This window comes from Eleutherodactylus coqui, chromosome 3, assembly GCF_035609145.1.
Source record: "Eleutherodactylus coqui strain aEleCoq1 chromosome 3, aEleCoq1.hap1, whole genome shotgun sequence".
NCBI lineage: Eukaryota > Metazoa > Chordata > Amphibia > Anura > Eleutherodactylidae > Eleutherodactylus > Eleutherodactylus coqui.
The window spans coordinates 52,407,122-52,423,662 of NC_089839.1; the positions used below are offsets into that span (position 1 = coordinate 52,407,122).

The 16,541-nt window shown below is 43.6% G+C and overlaps 1 protein-coding gene across 1 annotated transcript; it reads left to right on the forward strand.

Moving 5' to 3' along the window:
* The first annotated feature begins 1,973 nt into the window (after positions 1-1,973).
* Positions 1,974-13,707, forward strand: LOC136620663 (splicing factor 3B subunit 4-like). Its single transcript, XM_066595581.1, has 6 exons — positions 1,974-2,036; positions 4,861-4,921; positions 6,947-7,060; positions 9,045-9,197; positions 9,283-9,408; positions 13,157-13,707. Exons 2-6 carry the CDS (start codon positions 4,875-4,877, stop codon positions 13,161-13,163), a joined length of 447 nt encoding a protein of 148 aa, XP_066451678.1. The 5' UTR covers positions 1,974-2,036; positions 4,861-4,874; the 3' UTR covers positions 13,164-13,707.
* Positions 13,708-16,541: the final 2,834 nt, after the last annotated feature.

Sequence of the window (16,541 nt, forward strand, 5' to 3'; positions counted from 1 at the left end):
TACCCTCCGAAAATAGAGGTTAAGCCCGAGACAGGAATTCCTCAGAGTACTAACCCATTACCTAGACTCCTAACTATCCAGTAAAGAGAGCATTTTCACCATCTACAATAAAAGGCATGTTGAAGACTATAAAAATCACCAACCCAGACTAGTGAAGGCATGGCAGAACCATGACACTTCGTCCCCTTTGGTTTTATGTTATAACATATAACCCATCCCAGCATGACTTTCCGGAATCTCACTTCTAGTGTCAGACTTGAATTAATGACAGTGTGCATTAATATGAGGACTGGCGAGTACCGATTTCCTAAACACTGCTAAGTCGAGCAGAAAACCCAGGATACATCAGGATATGCTATGGGGCCCTTACATAATTCATCTTCCCAAAGCCTGAGACACAGTATCACGCTGTTACTAGCACTTAGATAGAAAAGGGTGTCTGATTAGACAACTGATATGTGGGTGGAAGTAGAATGACCTTTAATTTCCCTACTCAGCTGGGCGGTAAGACTAGCAGTTACTGTCGCTCCTAGTCGAGACTGTAATTACTAGACTGTAGACAGAAATCTCCAAATCAGCGAGATGGCAATCAGATGAAAAGCACATCATCTTCATCAGAAGTCATGTCTGGCCGCTCATGTGACCTTTTTATGGGTGTTTCTTGTGGGCAGCAAAAGTTTTGACATCATTTGGACATGTTTGCGTTCTTTTTTTATGCGTGCAAATGCGCAGTGCATGCGTGCAGCAAAAGACCGTGCATGAAGCAGATATGCAGCAAAAAACGCAACACCGAGCACCTTAATAATTGCGTAAATACGCATACGCCCGTGTGGACAAGGCCTGAGTCGCTAGTCAAATCTTCTCAAAGAAAGAATTTCTGCAAACGCAAAAATGTACTTGTGTCATACTGCTTAAGCCGGGCTCATACAGGTGAATCTGTATTGCGGATTCTGCAATTGCATCTGCATGGGAGATCCGCAGTAAAATATGGGCATTGAAAGTCATGCTTTTTCGTTCACACTCGCGGGTACAAATTGTATATTCTGTGAGAGGAAGAAAGATCGCGGGATGCTTTATTTTGCTGTGGAATCCACGCTGACGACCTCCATTAATGTGAATGGAGGCCGTCCGACCCCCAACCCATACGCAATTAAAATCGCTAGGCAAGGGTGTAGAAAATACAAATAAACAAAAAAAAACTAGTACTGCGCATGATCAGCTGAGAGCCTCCGCCGTCATCCGCAGTACAGTTAGGCCGGCGGCACACGGATGGGTCGGATTCCACATGCAGGAGCCCGCAGCAGAATCAGAGTCCGTCCTGGTTGGCGACCGTGCATACCTGGACCATACAAGACTGTCAACGCACACCGTTGGTCATGCGCAGTACAGATTTCTTTTTTTTAATCTTTAGATGGCAATGACATGGGTACCTGTGACCAATCTGCAATGTCGAGCCGCGGGTTGGACGGCTTTCATTGACTTCAATGGAAGCCGTCCTTGCGGAGCCCTACAAAAATAAAACACGCTGCGATTTTATTTCCGCTTGTGGAAATCGCAATCGTTGTCCGCTCATGTGACGATTGCGGATCCTGTAATTCAAATCCGGTCGTGTGCCGCCGGCCTTATGGAAGGGTAAGCAGGCGATCCGCTTGTTTGAGCCTAGCTAACTGAGTCCCATAAATAGTTGATGATAAATAATTTCAATGTCATAAATATCTACATTTTTATCAATTGTCAAAAGTACAAAAAATAAAATGATGTACTTTATAAAAAAAAAAGCACTTTCTCTTTAATTAGTGTACGGAATATTTCAAACATGGCGCCCCGCTAACTCCAGGCTCCTCCCCCTCATCAAACAGACGTTTCCCGCCCTCCTGCTGGGCCTCGAGCAGGTCAGCCAATCAGCGCTTCGGATTCATTCGACAACTTAGCCAATGTGCGCCGCCGTTCTTCCCCGCCTGTAGTGACGTCACCGGCGCCCTGTCAGTCAGGAATTCTGCGCCATTTTGGTTTCGTTCTCTGTGAGGCGGCAGCCGGTAAGTGACGCTCCGGTGGTCGTTATTGTCTGGTGGCAGCCCGCGTAGAGCTACCTGAGGGGAAGGGGCGGCTGGTTATATCCCACCCGGAGGCTGACGGGGCTTCTGGTCAGCCGTGAACGGTAATGAATGGAGCTGTGAGGGGAGTAGCGGTGCTGGTCTTGTGAGGGGGAGACATGGCTACCGTGTATGCCGTCTAGTAACGGACGGCGGGGTGTATCGTGTGCGACTACAAGTCCCAGCATCTTCGCTCCCTCTGTTCCAAGTATTTTGCGCCATTCTTGGTAGCTCTATGTTTGTGTGAGGGAGGCGGCTGCTCACATCTGTTGGTGGAGACTTGCACAAGAATTTGCGCTATTTCCACCTCTAGGCCGGCTCACAGCTGCGGATTGGAATTGCGTATTACGTGGGTGTAAATCACGGCCATTCACACGCTCTGATATCCGCTGTTCCATCACACGTTGGATATAAAAAGTGTTCTGTAGTATTTGTACCGCGTATTACGAGCGGCGGAGCTCTCTACGGGCGCGAACGGAAACAGCACGAACGGAAACATCACGAATGTGCAGCGCTCATGTAACACTGGTAAGAGGCGGTATAGGGGCTGATTCACACGGGCGGACATCTGTGGCGTTGCCCGCAGCTATGTTTCTATTGAACCTAATTGCGCAATGCTCAGTGTGGCCTTCCGCCCCGTGAATTCACCCGTCCTCACCCGATGTCCTATTTGCCGCGGTCGTACGCACAGACGGCTTCCATTGCAGTCAATGGAAGCCGTCCATCACGCTATTTTCCCATGTAGCACAGCGGAAGATGGCGTGAAAACGCTTCCCCCGCCTTCTGCCGACGTGTCATGTGATGCTGTGGGCGTGTCATATGACACACCGGTCGCGTCATGCGCTCTATTGTGAATGTGCGCCGGGGCGGCGGATCCATAGGTAAGTATGGGGTCTCTGGGCCGTGGGCACTAGGCCTAAGGCAAGTGCATATATTTGTATGTTTTATTAGGGTTTTTTGTTGTGTTTTTTTTTTTTTAAATATTACGCTATATTTCATATAATTTTTTTTTTTTTTAAAGCGTGTGAAATTGCGCAGGCACACACAATCAAAAACGCGGTGCTGCGCAGCTCCACACACCAAGGGAACGCTGCGGCCTCTGCTGGAGTTACCCGGCCGTGTTTGCACATATGAAGTTAGCGCCTGCAGTAATGGGTTTGTTCACTTGTGCGCAACTCTGTCACACGAAAAAAATACTCCTGGAATTTAAAGATGTGGAACTAATCGGCCATTTCAACATCTGGGACCCAAGTTGCGCACTTTTTTTTTTTTTTGCGCGCACAATAGTACAGTACAGACCGCAGAGGCGCGTGCAAAAAAATTAAAAAAGCAACACAATGTGAAAATGTGCGCAGAAACGGACACATGCAGCTTACTCTTCAGCTGTTCTATTTTTCCGCACGGACAGCCGGCGTATGACGGCGTATCATCCGCACGGAAGGATAAACGCAAACAGGGGGTGACCTCAGAAAGTAGCTCAACCCACTGGAAAGGCGACATTCCCAGGCTGTTGTAGTGAGCGCTGCGCTGAGGGCCTTCAGAACAGGATGCTGCGCTCTAGGATTAGCTGACGTAGTATAAACCATTTTTAACCCTTTGCAATCCAATTTGTATCCTGGTTTTCCTAGGGGGCTTACTATTTTTCTGCCGTTATACAACAGCGCTATATGCTGGCTAAAGCCAGTACTGCATGAGGTGACACATTGGATAGGCTCCAACAGCAGAGAGGCTGGCAATATACAGTAAGAGAACCCCGACAAACATCCTCCAACATCGGAGCTGTACAGCCTTAAATCATAATGTCTTCAGAGGTCAGACAGTGGATTGGAAAGGGTTAAAAAAAACACTTCTTGTGGCAGAAGAGCCCAGAAGGATAAGCGGAGGTTGCAGCCAGCAGTCTGGATGGGATCTTGCTCCCCATACCGTTCTATCTGGTCTCCTAGCCACTCGCGTAAGAAACGGCATCCATACTCAATGTTAATTGCGCATGCACTGGGGATTGAACACATCCATAGAGATCAGCGGGGCCCATACGCATGCTGAGATTATTCTCCCGCTCGTGGAATCCACAATTCATACTGGCAAGTGTGAGCGAACCAGCGAAAGTCTGACCATATATCATATGCACGGACGGCGATCGCAGTATCCGCAATACAAATCTGCTGGTGTGAGACCTGCTGAAAGCTCTGATGGGGGACTTTTCTTGGTTTAAAAGTAATGCAATTATTAAAGGGAGAAAAAAAATTCTGTCTTCACCGTTTCAGTCACCTGCCAATCCAGATGATTTGGTGGTCCCCTGCCTCAGCAGCCATGTAACTGCTAAGGCCAGCTGCAGCAGTCATGTTTTGGATCGCTGGCAGCTTGCATGCAAACAGCCTTAGCACTGGATTAGCAGGGGATTGATGACAGCCCTGTAAATCACATACCTGCATGCAGCTTTGTACCTGCAGTCTTATGAGGTTTAACCTTTTCCAATCCACTGTCTGACCTCTGAAGACATGATTTAAGGCTGTACAGCTCCGACGTTGGAAGACGTCCATCGGGGTTCTCTTACTGTATATTGCCAGCCTCTCTGTTGTCGGAGCCTATCCAATGTGTCACCTCATGCAGTACTGGATTTAGCCAGCATATAGCGCCGTTGTATAACGGCAGAGAAAGAGTAAGCCGCTGGGAAAACCAGGATACTAATTGGATTGGAAAGGGTTAATAGTTGTTGGGAAAACTACTGCACAATATAAACTGTTTCTTTATGTATTTTGAAATCTAGAGACTGACCTGAAGATGCCAATGGACCGTATTGAATTTGGCAACGAGCCTAGGAAATTTAGGTATGGTCTCCACTGAAGAGCTCAATTTAGTATCTTATAGTGCAAAAATGTACCTTCTGCTTTAACGGGACTTGTTGTAAATGAGGGCTGTATTTACACAGGAGAGGGCGATATTTGAGAAAATTGGACTGATAACGCACTCGTGAACATGCAGTTTTTCTGCAATTGTGATGCGTTTTGTGTAAAACGCATTGCTGTACATGCAAATTTTTTTCCACTTCTAATGGAAAAAAGCATCACACATGTGAGTTTCCTGCAAGTGCAATGTGACTTTTTTTTTTTTTTTTTTTTTACACCCATAGGAAATAATGGCATATGCGGTAATTTTCCTTGTGTTAATTACCCCACTGAAAATGTTTGGGTTTTTTTCACGTGCGATTTCTGTGCATTTCACAACGCACAGAAATTGTGTCTAATAATCACCCATACAATTTGTTCCCATTTTCTGATTTTTGTGTAGTTATGTTAGTGATTGCAGGGGCTTTACAAATATAATTGGCAGCCCTGCTCACCTCTACCTGATTGGCTTTGCACAGGTCTTTCCAATGAGGACCTCACAATTCACTACAGTGTTTCCCCAGAAATAAGAGACTGTCACATATTAATTTTTTTGCCCCAAAAGAGGCACTAGGTCTTATTTTCAGGGAGTGGCTTATTTTACTTTTCTAGCAGCCGTGGTCCGGGTCTCTCATGCTGGGCTCCGAGGTTCTGAAGCGCCGCTGCATGTTCTGTACTCCTTGGCCGCCAGCAGAAGATCGCTTCCTATGCGATATGCTCTGTACAGTTGCGATTAGCGTTTTTGAAAACATTTTTTTTATAGTCCATGTTTTCCTATGAAGCCTTCCTTTTTGTTGCATCGCACAAAAATGCAACGCAACCTTTACTGTAAGGAATCCTATGAAAGCACTCAACTAAGCCTTAGCTGTTCTTGATTAACCAATCACAATCCTTCAATGAACACAGATGTGATATTTCTCACGGCGATATCCTTCTCGCCTGTCTGGAAGCTGCCTTATTTTTACAATGCTATAAAAACTGGTTTTAGAATTGATGTACTCCATATATTACATAATGTGGCTACACTTAATTGCCATGTCAACGACCGCGATTAGTCAAGTGTTTTAACACTTTAATTTCAAGTGTTATCAGATAGATTGATGCTCCATTTGTAGCCACTTTAATTATATTAAAGGGGAATTTTGGAACTTTAGCCCATTGTAAAATGTATGATCAATAAGTGATTGGGGATTGGCTGCTCAGTAGCCTCAGTGATTAGCTGATTTCAGCTTTACAATAATTGTAGCCCTGAGCTGGATGTTGACCGCTCTGTTCTCATTGCTGTTAGAGCTGGAAGTGTAATAGAAGGCATAGCTCTTACTTCACTCTAGCTCCAACCACACTGCAGGCGGAGCTGTCCGCATTCAGCTCAGACACAGTAAGTGTGGGGGCAGAGCTGAGCTGATCACTGGAGGTCCCAAGAAGTGGACTTCTGCCGATCACCTTTTGATCTATTAATAGTACAAGTTTAAAGTCACAAAACACCCATTTTAAGGAAATGTAAGGGTGATTTCACATCTGCATTGGAAACTCCGTTCGGTGGTTCGTTGTTCGCAGATGTAACACAAAATGCCAGAAGAAAAGGCTCTGCATACAACGCATTCTCTTCTGGCAAAAAGCTGGGCAGCTGAGTGGAAACCGAATGAACTAATTATAGTCAATGAGATCTGTTCGGTTCTGTCATAAGATGGAGCGTTTGGCAAGGGGATTCCACGTTCCTGCTCCCCAAAGGGATTGGAAACCAAAACCCCCTGAATGCAGGCATGAAACTGCCCAAAGAATGCCAAATGACTGGTGTAACTCTGGGGAAACATGGCTGGCTTTGTCAGTATTGCTTTAACAGAATATGGATTGCCATAAACTGCTGTTGTAGTCTGAGATCCCTGCAGGAAAGCTGGAGAGAATTAGAAATTCTTATCCATATATTTGAACCTGCTTTGCAACTTTTTAATTCATTTTTTTTCATAGGGGCCGAGGAAACTGGGGCCGGGGAAATTTCATAAATAGAGGAATGAAAGGACAAGCACCGTTTGGAAGGGAGAAGTTTATCAATAAACCAATGAATGGCATCGTACCAATGAGGTAATAATTTTTTTTTTTCCAGTTGCTGCATAAGGCTTCATGTCCACTTGCACACAAAGATTCCTTCTGCTGAATCCCGCAGCGGAATCCAGCCGTGCCTGCAGACATGGACAAAAAGACATTTTCCTACCTGTCCAGATCCAGCGCGGGTCTCCTCCGAGCCAGCTGGATCTTTTTTCTTCAGTATGGCATGTGCATCTGAGTGTGCCGGACGCATGCCCAGTGCAATTTAAAACAAAAAAATTAAAACTCACGCTTTCCCGCAGCACGTCCAGAGTGACAGCTGTGGCTGTGCCACAGATTCGACTGCTTTGATTGACTTCAATGAAAGCCGTCTCTGCGGGATCCGCAGAAAAATGGAGCATGCTGCGATTTCTTCTGGCATGTGTGATCCGTGGGGAGGGGGTGGAGCCTAGCTGTGCTCCTTGTCCATAGCCAGCAATGAGAGGAGGCAGGACAGGGTGGGCACTTAACTCTACCCCTCCTATTGCAAAGAAAGAGCAGATAGGAGAGCAGAGATGAGCCTGCGAGGGTAAGGGAAAGGGGCGACGGCATGGTGACCACGTACATACGCCAGGTTAACATCTTCATCAGCACTTCTGCCCTATTCAGCAATTCCAGCAACCTGATTGGTTCTGATTCACAATTCCAGCAACCTGATTGGTGATTAGGGCAGAAGTGCAGATGAAGATGCTAATATGCCGTGTGAACGGGCGCACAACGGTAGATTTGTGCGCCAGTTCACGAGCTTCTACGCCCCCAAATGGTAGCGTATATCGGCTGGCTGGGCAAACGCTGGCTGATATATGCTCGTGGTAATAAGCCCATAGGCTGCTCCCTGAATGTTTTTTTTTTATTTTGCTCCACATTAGTCTGAGCGGGCTGTAATACGGAGCTAATATAAATCTACAGGGCTAAACCGCATGGCTGCATTTTTTTACGGCAGTTTTTGAAAACTGAGCATACATAAAAAAATAAAATTGTTGGAGCAAATAATTAAAAATTGATGAAACGTGGATGCAATTTCTTTTCAAACACGTACCTAATATGGATCCATATTACGGACCGGGTTTTATATGGTCATCTGAATCTAGCCTAAATCATGTGATTCGGAGGAATCGCATGAATTGTGATTAAATGCTACAAAAACAGAAGGTCTTTTTAAATGGGACACTACAAAAATTCAGTAAAAGCTATAACGCTAATTTCACATGGGCGAGCGCGATATCGGGCCGTGAAACTCCACCCGTTTTTGTGCTTGGAAACGGCAGATTACCCTGCGGATGTAAGTCGTTTTTATGTCAAACACCTTGCATCACTTTGGGAAATGGCGATCATTGTTTTTGTTTTCGGTGGGAAATCTTGGTGTGTGTGTGTGTGTGTGTTTGTTTCTCCTTCTTTCTGGCCCCATTGAAAACAATCGGTGAGGTGTTCGAGGGAACACTCAAAGATGGGACAGGCCACGATGTGGGGGGAAAAATTGCCCATGTATATAACCCCATTCAAAAGAATGAGTTTCATATTAATGCATTTTGCAGTGCACAAATCTTGCATAATTTTCTTGATTGTTTGAAAGCGAATGTCTTGTGAATTCTGTCAGGATTTAGGTGTGTTTTTTTTTTTGTTTTGTTTACCACCTCCTAAATCCTGGCAGAAACTGCTAGCATTCCACAGCTGGTGGAATTTATGCCCCCCATGCTTGCTTCAGAAAAATAAAATCGACATGCACACACTGCAGTTTATTCACTATTGGTGCAGATTCTGCACTCAAGCCATGAATGAGCTCCATAGAATTACATTGGAGATGATCTGCATGTGAAATAGCTTGCTTGTCTGCACCAGAATTAAGGTTCGGCTGTGGATTTATACTGCAGATTTCAAACTCCATGGTGGATTCAGTCATTGCAAATCTGCATTGTGAGTTTACTCTTAGAAAGTATTCATTTTTTTGCGTGTGCCTCATGCTGTATTTATCATCTTATAGACGTGGCATGGGGAGAATGCATCCATACATGGACCCTCGAGGACGTGGCGGTATGAGAGGACGGCCTCCAGGATTTTTGCCGCCACCACCACTTCCTCCAAGAGAAATGGGAGACCCCTTTCCACCTCCACCACCTCCCCTCGCTCCTCTAAGGTTCTGTGGCATAATTCAGTATTTTATTGCTTAAAACGCACAATAACTTCAATTTATAATGTAGTGCTTTTTGTTTGACATAAAGGCGTGGACCCCCTCCTCCACCACCCCCACCTGGACTAATGGGGTTTAGAGGAATGCCCCCTCCTCCCCGTGGTAGAGGTATGTTACCACCGCCACCACCAAGAGGGAACTTTCATACACCTAGAGGGTAAGATCACTTATTTTTCCAATTTTTTTAAATTCTTCTGATACATATTAAGATTTTTACTAATAATATATTGGCTTTTTATTGTAGATGCATAGCTTTAGATAACATGTAGGTGCAATGTTACTCTTGCATGCAGTACTTATATAGTTATGTGTATATATAAATACACATTTTTAAAATCCTATTAGCTTTTGTTTAATTTTAACTTATTTAAATCAGTTTCCCAAATAGCAAACACTTGTGATTTTATCCTCCCACACAGCTTTCCCAATGGACGCGGTGCTGCAGCACATCCTCCGCCACCTGGCCGGGGCCAGAGATGGCCCGCACCGCCAGGTGGCAGACGCTTTTAAAGAGACACACTGTTTACAATCCATAGCAGTTTTTTTTATGTGGCTGGAGAGTGAAACCCTTTTATTTTTTTGCTCCTTTTTATTGCCAAATGAGTATTTAGTTGAGTCTTTGAAAGAGCTTTTTCCAGCAACCCTCATGCATTAAGCGGCATAGAAAAAAAAAATACCAACCGCATTACATAAGACAAACTTATCTTTTTCTCTTTTGGACGTTTAATCAAACACATATCCTGTAATAAAATGCGTGGACATTTGACTGTTGCACAGCGGGACAGAACTTACAAGATGGGTCAAGCGTTAACCCTTAATTATAATATCGGACTTGTGTGCAACGTTTTTAAAGACGGCTCTCAGTCGGGGGGCAGGGGGTGTTTGTGTATTATAAGCACTATATATCAAACTAACATTATACTGTCATACAATTTTGTAATGCTAAGTGTTGGTTAAAAAAAAATTGTGAACACTAAAAGCTGAAATGTTGTGAGTACTATTAGTTATAGAACAAAAAGCCGACCTAGTCGTGTATAAGACAGCTTGACCTGGTGTGAAGGTTGCATAGTTGGCGTAATTGTAATCTGTACCATTTTTTTGAAGTGGTTCCGTAATGCACATGTCTATTTCTCTGCATTACTTGCAACATTTGGAAAAGTGAAACTTGTCTGCTTGTAAAACCTCAATACTGTATACTGCTTCGAAAAGTGTCTTATAATGTGAGCAAAACCTCATTTACCAAGTGTTTTTATAAATGTAACTTATTTTAGCATTACTGTAAAAACGTAGCTACAATGGGAAACTGTTCACTTTGCATTGGGGAGTCCCGCCCCCCTCTTCTCTATACTATCCTGCTGAGGGCTGAATTAAAATAAGGGGGGATGTTCAAGATAAGACCTTGTAGTTTAAATATTCAAAAGCCAACATGCAAAACCTTGATCCATTAATAAGTTTAAGTTATAACTTTGTTACTTACACACCAGAAAATTGTTGTAATTTTTTTTATATATTAACAGAAATGTTGCATTTTCTTAGTTTTGAAGTTTTAAGATGTTTGCATTGTAACACTAAGCTAAATGTATACTCCTGCCTCAACAGTATTTATTCTAAATGTTTAATACATTTTTTTTTTTTTCTTTTACGTATCTTTTTTTTTTTTTTTTTTTTTTTTCATCCAAATACAAATGTACATTTTTTTAAAACTTGTGTTTTTATTTTTTTTGCGGTATTAGGCTAATGTTTTTAGAAGTGTAGATTTTTGCTGATGGAAGGTGTGTCTATAAACTGTGTTGCAAATTTGTTCCCTACACCGCTAAAGAAAACCTTATATACCTGTCCATATATGCTAGCATCTTCTTTACTGTGCAAACATATATGATCTGGTATGTTACACCTACTATAGAATGTAAAACATGGACATGTACGCTGAATTATTCAAACCTCACTGTGTAATCCCTGGTGATGCAGAGCAGGAAGTCAATGTCTTATGCAAAATATGAACAGTGTATAGGCTCAAGGCAATGGCAGAGAGAATGTAGTTGGATGGGTTGTACTGAGATATAAAGTTATCCTTCACACGGGCGACAAAGTTGCGCGATTTTGGAGCATTGCTACAAATCGCATTTATGTGAAGCTCATGGTTTCTTATGGGTTCCTTCACACATGAGATCTTTTGTAGCATGCAACAAAACGACACACAAACCTCACAGGTCCGGTGATATACACGCGAGATTTTATAGCCCAGGTTTCCCTATGGAGCCTTCCCCTCTGTTGCATCGCATTGCACGGAAACGCGGTTTGCTTGCGATGCAACTTTGACAGTAGCAAATCCTACTGTCAAAGCTATAATCTAAGCCCTAACTGCCTGAAAAAACAAAAACACACATACATCACCTTAGACGAGCTGTCAGCCCGGCCGCAGCTTCTCCCCAGGTCTCGGCACTGATCATCTTCTCTTTTGGCCGGGGACCAGCAACACACGCTAGGCTGCAGTTTCATTAATTCTAGGATATCTAGGGCCCCATGATCAGGAAAGTATCCTTTAGGCCCCCTTCACACGGGCGACACCGCATCGCTGCGATTTTGTAGTGCTACAAAGTCGCATGTGATGCTACAAAATTATGCGAATTTGTAGCATCACGTACGAGGATTTCAGGGGGGGGGGGGGGTTCTTGAAATAAACCCCTACCCCGAAAATAAGCTGTAACTAAAAGGAGGGGGGGAAAAGAAGTATACATCACCTCTTCCGCGCTGTCCGGGCCGCCGCTTCTCCCCAGATCCCGGCCCTGATGATCTTTGTCCCTGGCTTCTGGAAGCACTGGCTGATTGGCTGACACTTAGCCAATCACAGCCAGTGCTCGAAGAATGGCTATGATTGGTTCAATCACTGCCATTCACAAGCACTTGGGAGAAGCTGCGGTGGCGGCCCGGACAGCGCGGAAGAGGTGATGTATACTTTTTAAATTTATTTATTTTCTTCTTTAAGTTACAGCTTATTTTCGGGGTAGGGCTTTATTTCAAGAACCCCTCCCCCCCAAATCCTCGTACGTGATGCTACAAATTCGCACAATTTTGTAGCATCACATGCGACTTTGTAGCGCTACAAAATCGCTACGATGCGATGTCGCCCGTGTGAAGGGGGCCTAAAGGATACTTTCCTGATCATGGGGCCCTAGATATCCTAGAATTATTGAAACTGCAGCCTAGCATGTGTTGCTGCTCAATTTCAGTGGGGCTGCCAGAGATGGCTTGGCGCTTGAACTCTGCATCTGACGTCCCATTGAAATGAATGACTGCATGCAGCGTATATGCCTTGATTTTAATTTTTTTTATATAAAGTAAAACCGTATGCAGGTATTGCAACTCCCCATAGTGGTGGTTGAAGACAGTATTTTATGGATCTCTTTGTAAAGTATTTAGAACTCTGTAGTAGAAAAATAAGTTTGGCTGCTACAAAGATATATATTGAGAAATCAGTTTGCACAGAATGTCTGCTGAGAAGTAGACCTTCGCTTTAGTAACCAATGTCCAACTGCATATGTGTTTCAGCGGGGATCTTAAGTTGCGCAAATCATGTGCAGAACAGAGGATTGTACCATGAAGGAAGCCGAGTGGAAGATTTTAGCAAAACTGTTGCAAAGAAAAAGTAAAGCAGTTGCCCATAGGAACTGATCAGTCCACTTCAGGAGGCTGGTAAAATGAAAGCATCAACCAAATAGGTTGCAACAGGCAATAGTTCTGCTCCTTCCTTGTGCCAGTTTTGATAAATCCTCCCTCCATAGTGTGAGAATGGGTTCTCCATAACCTCTCTTATACCAACGTAGAAGCTTGTGAGACCATAAATGTTACTGAATTGTCAGACTGAAAGAATGATGCTATTGTTACTATTATGTCACCCTTTGAAGCAAATAGAAGATGGCTGCAGACCATTGAAGGATGAACTTCATTTTTTCTTTTTTTTTTCCTCCCCTTATATAAAGGTGAGTGATTCTAATTTGTGTCCTTTCCTCTGAGGTTTCTTTAGCAGGTGAGGCTTCAAGTGCAAAGCCATGCTGCCATCTGGAAATAAACTGCCTCTAAGCTGTCGCTTTGTCTGCTTATAACTTCTGAGCTCCAGTTGTAATGTTGGGTCAATTCCTTTAAGATGAACACTTTCACTTTCCAAGTGAAGGGAAAGGTATATCTCCAGAATATCTAATCACTTCCTGACTGGCAAGGGTCTTCCTTTTCGGACTACCATCGATCCTTTAAAAAGAATTAGTGCTGTTTAACCTTTTTGAAGATCCTATTTTTAGGTGTTTATTTTGGGTACTTTTTTCTTTCTTCATTGTTCAGAGCCTCTTTCATCTACCCACTATACAGGAAGCTGAGACAGTCACAATCATCTAAGGCCAACCTCACATGAGTGAGTGTGATATTGCACTCGCCAACATGCGTTTTTTGTTCTCTCTCCCACCTCCCCCCCCCCCCCCCCCCCCCCCCCAACAGTGAGACCCTACATCGCACGTAGCACGCAGTGTGATGCCGCTGCCAACCCCATTGAAAACAATGGATGATGCAATGTAAGGGCATACTTAAAGACAGGACATGCTGTGATTTGTTTCCTGCATCGCAGTGCAATGCAGGATAAAATCGCTCGTGTATGATCTCATTCAAAAGAAGGGATTCATATTTGTGCATTTCGCAACGCACAAATCTAGCATGATTTTCTTGGCCGTGTGAAAACTGCCTTGAGAGGTTTTCCATGGAGGAAATTTTTCTTACAAGACCGGAGTGGCAGAGAAGCTTAAAAGGAAGCCATACTCTTTCGCTGGCAGCTAGTTTACCGCTCATCTTCTCTTCCAGCAATGACGTTACATTTGGCACATGTGACCACCTGCAGCCAATCACCAGCTCACTTCAGCCAGTAGTCTCATATCCCTGTGTCAGGACATCATTGCTTTGCAACCAGAAGTAAAAAGCAGCATTAAAGCTATTCTAAGGCTTCCTTTGTCCAACTACTTTGGGCCGCTTCTAGAAAAAACTTCCTCCCTGGATACCCCTGTAAATGTATCTGTGTTGCTGTTCCTGACATAGCAGTTGGGTCCTGAATCACTGTGCATCGAACATCCAAATGAGGTGTAGCTCCCTTTTAGAATTAGTGGTAGTTTTTGGCAGGAAGACCTTTTTCCAGACAGGAGGTGTTTGCATATCCTAGTAGTATACCTTCACTTCTAATAGCCGGAAACGGTTTCTTTTTTTTCTTAAATATGTGAATGGGTTTCTGTAAAGTCCCCTTTTAAAATGTTGGGCAGTCAGTGCTTGGCAATAAGATCATGTTGTGACCTTATTTAACAATATTTGCAAAATTAAACTGGTCTACTACAACTGAGAGACTTCTCTGTCCAAAAAATCACAAACTTTATAGAATAGCTAAACTTTTAATTAGCATGTACATCATGGCCATTGGACAAGCTCCTGTGGTAAAGTAGTTGATGGACATTTTTTTTTTTTCTTTTTGTTGTTTTGGCATGTTAAACCAGTTTATATACACGCCCTTACTATTGGACAATCCTGGGATTAGCCATCAAAGTGGAAAAGATTTGCAAAAATCTCGTCCCCACACTCTGGGCAAGCCACGCTGAAATTGACATGCCGTGCAGAATTCAAAGACCCCACATGTCAGTTCTTTACCCGTTTCTGAGGTGGCCTCTCTTTGGGGAGAGATGGCCACAGCGGAATGCAGGCGGCTTCGCCGCTCCAAAATATGCAGCGAAAGGCTGTGGTTTGTGAAGCTGCATTTCTCCCGCGGAGATCTTGCGGAATCTTCGTGCGCTCATTCTGTGGAATTTCGTTCCCGTGTGACCCCAGCCTAATAATAGTTGAAATTCACTTTTATTTTCTATAAAGAGTAAAAACCAAAACAGGTTTTCTAGTACTTTCCTCAGCATGCATGCAAGGGTGGGCTGTGGTACTTTAGCTAGTGTTCTGCTAACCAATGGGTGCCCCAGGGTGAAATGCCCACCAAGCCAAACATGGTTATCCTTAGCAGGAGCTACATTGAATCGTGTTTGCCTGTGTGAATGTAGCTTAACTCTTACATCCCTGGACTCAGTGCTTCACCTACTATTGGCCTGTAAGCTCAACTTAAAGGGCTACATGTTGGTGACCATCTTTGTTTAAATTTTTTTTAATATTGCCTTACTGAGTATTTTCAATAGTTCTTCCTGGATGCTACTGCAAAGTTTAAAATGTTACTGCAAACTATCCCATTCTTGCCTTTGTCAAACCCCATCCCCTTCAAAACCAATATCCCTTGCTCGTTGTTGGGTCTAGGAGGTTTCTGTTCAGTTGGACACACTTTTTTTTTTTTTTTTCCTAACTTGGTTTTTCGAACATTTTGTTTTGGCATTTTTTGATAACTGTTTTGAACACACATTCGGCCCTCTGGCTCCACATAGTCTCTCTCGCATAGTTCATAGGTGAGCTGCCCAACTTACAACAACCATTTTGTTACCCACTCTTCTCCTTTTGCTATAGATGCAGCAGTTGGGGTTTTATACAAATTTAAATGTATTGTCTGGTTGCTAGCAGCCTGCGAATAGATGGCTAGAAAAATTGGGTAAAACGTTGGTAGATTAGACTGAGATGGCACGAAGGACTAAATCACTGTTTGTAGAGCTCTATCATCTGAGAAATGCTAAAATCTTTTCCATCCTTCTCAAGATTCCTGTTGTCTGTATCTCCTGCTGCTACAGAGTCTCCGGTTTGGGTTGCTCGCTCTGCTTATTTCTAGTATTACATGTTCACACTTTTCTTGCTGCCTTTAAATGATGCATCTGCACAGATTGTACTTTCTTACATGTGGTGGATGTGAAGCTTGTTTGCTAGAAGTAACTTGTCCCATTTATTCTCTTCACTTCATAGAACTCTTTACATATAGTTGCAGTTTATTTTACTGTCAATGGACACATAGCTTCTCAGAGCCCCTTGTTTTCTGTTGCATCACCTGAGAATTGTACAATTGTCTGGACTTCTACTAGCGTGTTCTAAATCTTCAGAAAACACTGCAGAGATCATATAGAAAAGGAATAATAGTTTTAGAATATACTGGGGTTCTCACATTCTGCCCTTGTCCCAGCAATGTTTATGTTGAAGTTCCACCTCCTTAGTTATGTCACCTTAGGACTCTCTCAAACAGGCGTTTTTGTACAGCATTTTGTGCTGCGCTAAACGCTGTACAAGGCTCCCATTCATTTCAATGGGGTTGCTCACACAAGGCTGAAAACTGCGTTTTGAAAGCGTTGCATG